This window comes from Chanodichthys erythropterus, chromosome 7 (assembly GCF_024489055.1).
Source record: "Chanodichthys erythropterus isolate Z2021 chromosome 7, ASM2448905v1, whole genome shotgun sequence".
NCBI classification, from domain to species: domain Eukaryota; kingdom Metazoa; phylum Chordata; class Actinopteri; order Cypriniformes; family Xenocyprididae; genus Chanodichthys; species Chanodichthys erythropterus.
This window is the reverse complement of record NC_090227.1, coordinates 8,221,936-8,230,445: the sequence shown is the minus strand read 5'-3', so window position 1 is coordinate 8,230,445 and position 8,510 is coordinate 8,221,936. Positions and strand designations below refer to the sequence as shown.

The 8,510-nt window shown below is 37.0% G+C and overlaps 1 protein-coding gene across 4 annotated transcripts in view; it reads right to left on the bottom strand.

The window, feature by feature from the left end:
• Positions 1-327: 327 nt before the first annotated feature.
• Positions 328-8,510, bottom strand: part of LOC137023097 (rho GTPase-activating protein 42) — a 165,064-nt gene continuing 156,881 nt past the window's right edge. For all 4 annotated transcript variants that reach the window (XM_067389737.1, XM_067389738.1, XM_067389739.1 and 1 more), the window contains one exon: positions 328-2,728. In XM_067389737.1, coding sequence (XP_067245838.1) covers positions 2,640-2,728 — 89 coding nt within the window. In that variant the 3' untranslated portion in view covers positions 328-2,639. The remainder of the gene's footprint in view (positions 2,729-8,510) is intronic.

Sequence of the window (8,510 nt, the reverse complement as noted above, 5' to 3'; positions counted from 1 at the left end):
AATATTAAATGTTTTATCAGAAGGCAAAAACATAAATGAGAAAAACGTTTCTTGGAGCTCCTATAATTTCCTCCCTGTGACCTTGATGGCCTATCTGAAGGGAGTATCGGTCCAGCATCAGCAGTCAAGGGCACGGAGCATTCTCATGTGTTTAATTGGGAATGAACACTGGGATCTTGGCAGTCGCCTCCTTTTCTGCAGAGATCCGAGGAGAAACGGCGTCAGAAGTCTTTTGGAAAGAAGTCACTGATGTCTGAGATTTACTTCTGATGATTTAGCTTGTGCATCTTTTCTTAAATGGAAGACAAGAAGTGGGTCTCATTTTGTAAACAAATTTATTGACAAAACCAAAATGAATTAAGAAGAAAAATATATGATTTGCAAAATAATCATCCATATATAAATTTCTATCATCTAGCATTTCATCAGTTATCTTCATAATACAAGTTTCATTAGGGGGACAATAAGACGTGTTCATCAACCAACGTACCGTGTTGGTGTTGTTGGCATTGACAGTTGCTGTCATTTTAAACATCAGAAGGAATAATGCAGCCAGAACATCTTGTACAGTGAAGTTATTACAGCTGGACATGCTTCATTAGTATTTCTAAAGACTGACATGACCTGGATGCAAAACTGAGGCATCATTCACTGCTATGCCAAGCCAGTGGTTTCCAGACTTTTCAGGAATAGCAATAATTTTGTCTAATTTTGTGTGTATTAGAAAATATTAGACAAGGATGCTGAAATTTCAAGCACAGAATTGGAATATTTCACTGTTCTCAAAGTTTCCATCAAAACTTTGTGCTTGAATGTCTGATTTCAGTACTGCATGTAGAATTCTATTTGTCAATAACACAGCAGGGTCCAAAAGTCTGAGACCACTAAAAATATTTAGCATTTTTTTTTTTTTATTCCTTTATATTTTCAAAAATTATATAAACAGCAGAATGTGATAAATGAATATTATAACTGAAAAGGAAATTCCTGAATTTATGTCCACAGCACTTGAGCTACATAAACTAAACCTTATGATCACATTCTCTGGCATGATTTGAAAATGTTCCAAAAGAAAATCTTGAGTTTCAGTGTTTGACCACATGATCAAGATCACAAATTTAATTAATTGACTAGTAAGCTAGAAATAAGGCAGGATCTGAGATATTTTGTGTTCATTTTGTTATAGTTTCTCTGTTAAAAATGTTAAAAATCCAAAAAATTAGATTTTTGAACATTTAAAAGGAAGTCATTTTATAATGAGAACCCACACACACAGCACACTTGGCTGAATTGACTTAAAGGCTTAGTTCACCCAAAAAATGAAAATTCTGTCATTAATTACTCACCCTCATGTCGTTCCACACACATAAGACCTTCATCTTCGGAACACAAATTAAGATATTTTTTGATAAAATCCAATGGCTCAGTGAGGCCTTCATTGTCAGCAAGACACTTAAATCTTTCAGATGCCCAGAAAGCTACTAAAGATGTATTTAAAACAGTTCGTGTGACTACAGTGGTTCAAACTTAATGTTGTGAAGTGACGAGAACTTTTTGTGTGGCAAAAAAACAACAAAATAACGACTTTTCAACAATATCTAGTGATAGCCAATTTGAAAACACTGCATTGAAGCTTTACAAATCTTTTGTTTCGAATCAGTGGTTCGGAGCACGGATCAAACTGCCAAAGTCACGTGAACCATTAAAAATTCGAAACACTTATGACGTAACGAAGCCTTGTTTACTGAAATCACGTGACTTTGGTGCTCCGAATCACTGATTCGAAACAAAAGATTCGTAAATCTTCGAAGCTTCATGAAGCAGTGTTTTGAAATCGCCCATCACTAGATATTGATGAATATTTTGTTTTTTTTTGGTGCACAAAAAGTATTTTCGTCACTTCATAACATTAAGGTTGAACCACTGTAGACACATTTTAAATACATCTTTAGTAGCTTTCTGGGCATCTGAAAGTGTAAATTATCTTGCTGGCAATGGAGGCCTCACTGAGCCATTGGATTTTATCAAAAAATATCTTGATTTGTGTTGTGATGAACAAAGGCCTTACGGGTGTGGAACGACATGAGGGTGAGTAATTAATGACAATTTCATTTTTTGGGTGAATTAACCCTTTAAATATGACAATGATTCACAGCTCAAAAAAATTAATGGTGACATTTAACATTCTTTCCCTTCATTTCAAAACCATTAGAATTAAGCTAAAATAAAAGAAAGCCTGTCTCTTAGACCTATAAGCTGAAAGTTCATTGCAGTATTCCACCACACAGTAGACCTAAAAAGACCATTAGTGCAGTACATCACACCTCCTGGCCTCAGTGTATGTAAATTTGTTTATCTACAATCAATGATTTCAGTTCGGCTTCCACCAGAAGACATTTCGGCCTCAGCAAAAGCTTTATCTAGAATAACAGCTGCGATTCAGGCTTTAATCACTCTTGTGCTGTATCACTGAGGTTTGTGTACCATACATTATTTCTTAATATTCAGTGTCATATTGATTAATCCATACAGTTCACTTACACATCATTTAATGTTTGATATATATTTTAAGCTCTTGGTCTAAAATTCATGTTACCATGGATACCATGAAATGCTTGGCCTCTCCTGGTTGGACGCTGTCAGAGGAACACCACATAATTTTCAGGAACGAGTCCTGTTTTGCCCTCAAATGTTGCCTGGAGCCAGCCTGGTTCCACTGAAGGATACACTACAAAGAAGAAAATGACAAGGTTTAAGCTGTGGAGAATACTTCTATTGCTCATACTTGGGGGTTTGAATAAACTGGGGCACAACAACGGATGTGTGACATGAAAAGTTTTAGGACAAATGATAAAAACCATCACTGGGTCAGAGCAGCTTATATTTGTTGATCTTGTATTATACCTTGAATGTCTGGATCTGCACAGGTGAATCAACAAACTAGGTAAGCAAGCAAGAACAATAGCGAAAAATGGCAGATGGAGCAATAATAAATGACATGATCCATGATATCATGATATTTTTAGTGGTATTTGTAAATTGTCTTTCTAAATGTTTCGTTAGCATGTTGCTAATGTACTGTTAAATAACCATAAAGTTACCATCGTTTATTACTGTATTCACGGAGACAAGAGCCGTCGCTATTTTCATTTTTAAACACTTGCAGTTTGTATAATTCATAAACACAACTTCATTCTTTATAAATCTCTCCAACAGTGTAGCATTAGCCGTTAGCCACGGATCACAGCCTCAAATTCATTCAGAATCAAATGTAAACTATATAACAATATACAATACTCACATAATCCGCCGCATGCATGACAAACACTTTGTAAAGATCCATTTGAGGGTTATATTAGCTGTGTGAACTTTGTTTAGGCACTTTTCAAGGCAAGCACGAGCTCTTGGGGCGTGGAGCACGAGAATTAAAGGGCCAGTAGCCCTGAATCGGCTCATTTATAATGATGCCCCAATAGGCAGTTAAAAAAATGAATTATAAAAAAATCTATGGGGTATTTTGAGCTGAAACTTCACAGACACATACAGGGGAGACTTATACTACATCTTTTAAAAAAATGTTCTAGGGCACCTTTAAAGAATGCTTTACACCCAAAAAGTTCTATATTAGGAGAAATGTCTTAAATTATTGCATAACGTTGCATTCACATGGGCGTCGGCGTTAACGCTTCTCGTTTACTTTGAACGGGTGACGTCATGCGTCGTCGAACTGAATTGTGGGTTCCGTCGCGTCGCTTCACTCACGTTGCAAGCGGCAGAAGTTGAAGATTTCTCAACTTTTCAAGCGCCAACGCAGGCGTCAGCCAATCAGATCGCCTAATGTAAATACACAAGAGCAGTCGCTAGCTAATTGCGCTCATGCAACACCGGAAAGTAATGTGATTGGCTGTTATCACTATAACGGTCACGTCAACACAAGCTTCAGACACGACCTCCGTCAAACGTTAACGCAGACGCCCCGTGTGAATGCAGCCTAATACTTTCATGTTTAACTAGGGCTGGACAACATATAGCAATTAAACCACACAATATTTAGCAAAGGCTGCGATTATTTAATACACATCTTGTCAGAGCTGTACGGCTCTGTGATCAGTAGTAAATGCTTCCCCATCTGAAAGCCAGAGGCCGCTCTTGCACAGAAACTTCAAATATGCCCTGCCGCAGAAGAAAACACACATCATATCGCTGTAGCTGAAAAAACAGAAGATTGAAACGCTTTGATTGATTAAACATGACTAATAAACACACAACTGCTTTATTCTGTGTAAGAAGCCACATCTGCTCACACTGTCTTTGTTAAGGAGACTTAACCAATCAGTGACGAGCTTATTGGTGATGTTGGAAAGGACACTAGGTGGCGAGCTAGGAAAACTTCCTGAACAGTCAGCCAGCAGAACACGCAGCACATCGTCCTACATTTAACCTTCAAAGTTTACCTCATATGTGTGCGTTCATGATAAAATGTAAGTTTGTTTACATATTTGTGCTCTTTAGTATAGTTATCTGCTGTGTTACAGCATTGTTTAATGTAAATTATCGAGTTGTTTATCTCCTTCATAATCTCAGCATTCGAGCTGTATTTAAAGCCATAAATATAATAGAGATACAAAGTTATTTAAGTTACTTAAGTTAGTATTTCCTTTATTCCTTGCTTGTGGTTACTTTGTGCAATGTTAACACACTTTAATCAGTTTCAAGTTAATAATATTTGTCGTATTTTCCCGTGGCTCTGCCAATATGATGATGACGCAGCTTTTTCTCAGTCATGGAGAATTCGCGATCCCTGATATATGGGCCTCGTGCGCCCTCTAGCGGTTAATTTCGGTAGCGCAGTACAAACCCTGAGGATTGTATTGAATGTAGAATGGCATGTAAATTGCTATTATGTATGTATATTGTGATTATTTATTGTAATATGTTATTCATCTGTTTATTGCAGACCACACACGCAAAGAAATACAAAGTAAAGATGAAAATTCTGAATCCTGTGATGTGTTTTTACTGACACTCTGGAGCGAGTACAATTTCCTGATCAGCACATAGCTGCAAACTCCTTTACAGTCTTTATTAAGTGAGTTTGGAGTATAAACATGTTATTAAAATTTCTTTTGTTGGACAAGATGTTAATAAATGCTTCACACATCTGGAAAGATGTTTGACGCATGTTGCTTTTTCAAATGTACATTATAAGCGAATCAAACTCGCAGTGCTTTCCGATGGATTGGCAGTTTGAGCCATACTTCATTTAAAGCTGTGCATAAAAAAAAAAAAAAAAAATCGCAGCCTTTGCAATTTCATAATCACATTAAGACTCGCATTTAAGCGATAATGGCGTTTAAGTTCAATGTTATTTTTCGTATTGTGCTGCCCTATGTTTAATAGGCTATTGCATTTTGCTCTAGTGATAATGCATGTTTATTAGCTTTTTAATTGATAAAGTTTATAATACTATTTAATAAAGTGTGAAGATGTCAATTTTCCTTGGCCGGACATTACTGTTCCAAACCCTCCAACCCTAAGCATAAAAGCTGTCCTGCATTGTTGGTACAGACTTGAATGTTACCTCAAATCACGTGGTTTACTGAGATTTTATAGACCAGAATAAGCAAACACTTTTATTTAGTTTTGTTTCTTCAGCCTTAAATTTAAGTTGACTATTCATAAAGCGATTTGTTTGACCATTATCTGTACAAAACAATAGTTGCCTCAGGAAAGGGAGGCACAAGTGAACCACATATGCAAGTAATTAATAACAGACAAAGTCTGGTCACTTTGCATTGAGAAATTACCCCCGTAAAGCTTTCAGAAGGACCTCACAAACGACTTGCCCGTAATGACTCATATCAACATAATCTAAACTATCAAAGCATCTGTTTTTAGACTAAAGCATTAGGCAGATGGGATTGCAAAATAAAGTGTTTGTAAGTTGTTTTTATAAGCGGAACACTCAAATGTCAACAGTGACAAGTGAGGGTTTATGTTGTGCTAAGTGTTTGCTGAGTTTTAGAGAGGGGAAGACCTGCCTTCACCAGGTTACTGTGACCTGTTTCAATGCCCTGGTGCCCAGCCAAGTTGATTCCTTGCGGAAAATACATCCAGCAATAAATTCCTAGTCCTGACATGTTCGAGGAAGAACAACAGATGGTTGTTCCACAGAACAGAAACAGGAACAATTATTTTCCATTGATATTAATGCCCTGGTATACAGCAAAATGCACCAGTTCAGTCATAATTCATTTCCTTTCATTTTTGTAACCGTCACTGCAAGACTTATATATTTTAACATCCACCAAACCACATTCTGAATACAGCAATACACCTCCCAGAGTTAATATATAATTCAACCAACATTGCAGCATGTTTCTTGGTGTATATTGCAGTTGCAGTTCATAAAAAGTCACTCAAGAACTAAAGTGAAGATCTAGATCCCTTGAGAAATTATGTGATCCTCAGACAGCCTACCCACAGACCACTCAGTCCATTTACCGACCATTTGTTACACATAAAATAGACAGATAAAACAACGAAATGAGAGAACGACAGAGGGATGGGGTGATAGATAGATAGAACAAAAGATAGAACAACATAACCATATATAGAATGGCAGAACGATAGAACAACGGAATGACAGAACCATAAATAGAAAAATAGTTCTGCACATGCAGAACTTCATCTAAAACACCTAGTTTTATATACCTTCATTTTAACTAATCGATATTGATTCTTAAATCGCAAAATCAATCTTTTAGTTTATGTTTCAGTTGATGCATGAATAAAACTTCTGGACATTACATAGCACACCCCCTTTCAATAAGAAACAAAGTGTCATCTTTCAAATTCTGTCCATTTTTTCAAGAATAATTGCAGCGATTTACAACTATAGGATAGGAAGAGCCAAATAAACGTATCATTGCATCTAAATCAACAACATGTTTATTAAATCCAATACCTACTAAATTACTGAAAGAGTTGTTATCTGTAGCAGAAGAGCCTCTTCTCAATATTATTAACTTGTATCTATCTCTGGGTCACATCCCAAGGCCATTCAAACTTAAGCCTCTCATAAGAAACCACAACTAATTACAGACAAATTACAGACCACAGAAACTGCACTTGTTAAAAATACAAATTACTTCTAGCTAATGACCAAGGCTGCATCTCAATACTAGCTTTACTTGATCTTAGTGCTGCGTTCAACACTATAGATCATGAAATAATAGGGTGGTTTAGATCGAACCTATCTGACCGCTACTATTTAGTTTATTTAAACAGGGAATTATCCAAGTCAGTATGGAGTGCCGCAAGGGTCTGTTCTAGGCCCTCTGCTATTTTCAATATTCAAGCTGTTTCTTGGTAATATTATTAGAGACTGAGACTTAGGTATTACGTATTGGACCAAAACCGCATAAGGTGTGGGGAGTGAATGACCAGCGCTCTCTTTTACTCTCATTAGCAAGGCACCTAACCCCCAATCACTCCCTGAGCACTGCAGCAAAAATGGCTGCCCAATGCTCCGGGTGTGTGCTCACGGTGTGTGTGTGTTTTCAACACTCACTGCTGTCCACTTGGATGGGTGAAATGCAGAGCACAAATTCCAAATATGGGAGAACAATATTTGGCTACATGTCAAGTCATTTTCACTTAGAACAGTGGTTCACAACAACGTTCCTGGAGTCCCCCAACACTGCATACTTTGTATTTCTCCTTTGTCTGACACACTCATTTCAAATCTCTAGAGCTGATGATCTGAATCAGGTGTGTTTGATTAAGGAGACATGGAAAACATGCAGTGTTGGGGGGGCCTCCAGGAATGTGGTTGGCAACCCCTGACTTAGAAGGATGTACTTGTGGAAATTGCAGTAATTTGCAAAGGACAACTTCTCACTTTGAGCACACAAATGCGTGTGTCGTTTATTTTTCAATAAATACAACAAAACAGAAAGAAGGTACTGACCAGCGTTTCACGTCATCACGCATTCCTAACATTTAAAGGGACCGCGATCCCTAAACAGTTATGCAGAAACACAGTGTACAGAACTACACTTAATAACAAAGGTGAATTATGTCTGTCACATTCACTACATACTGTTACTTCTTCCTCTCCAGTTAAAGACCTAATCATATTTGAAATGTTACAAAAACAGCCTTCTTCCACCTCAGAAACATCGCTAAGCTATGAAACATGTTATCCGTTTCTGATGCAAAAAAAATAGTTCATGCATTCATGACCACTAGACTGGATTACTGTAATGCACTACAAGGTCGTCGTCCTGCATCCTCAATAACCAAACTACATTTAGTCCAAAATGCAGTCCAAAATGCAGCAGATGCTGTTCTTACCAGGTCAAATCATATAAACCCAATTTTATCATCTCTACAATGGTTCCTACGGAAGAGGATTAGGGCCAAGCAATAATTAAAAAAATAAAACCATCTCGAGATTAAAGTTGTTAAATTTAGAGAAAAAAAAAAACATTTAATTTCGAGAAAAG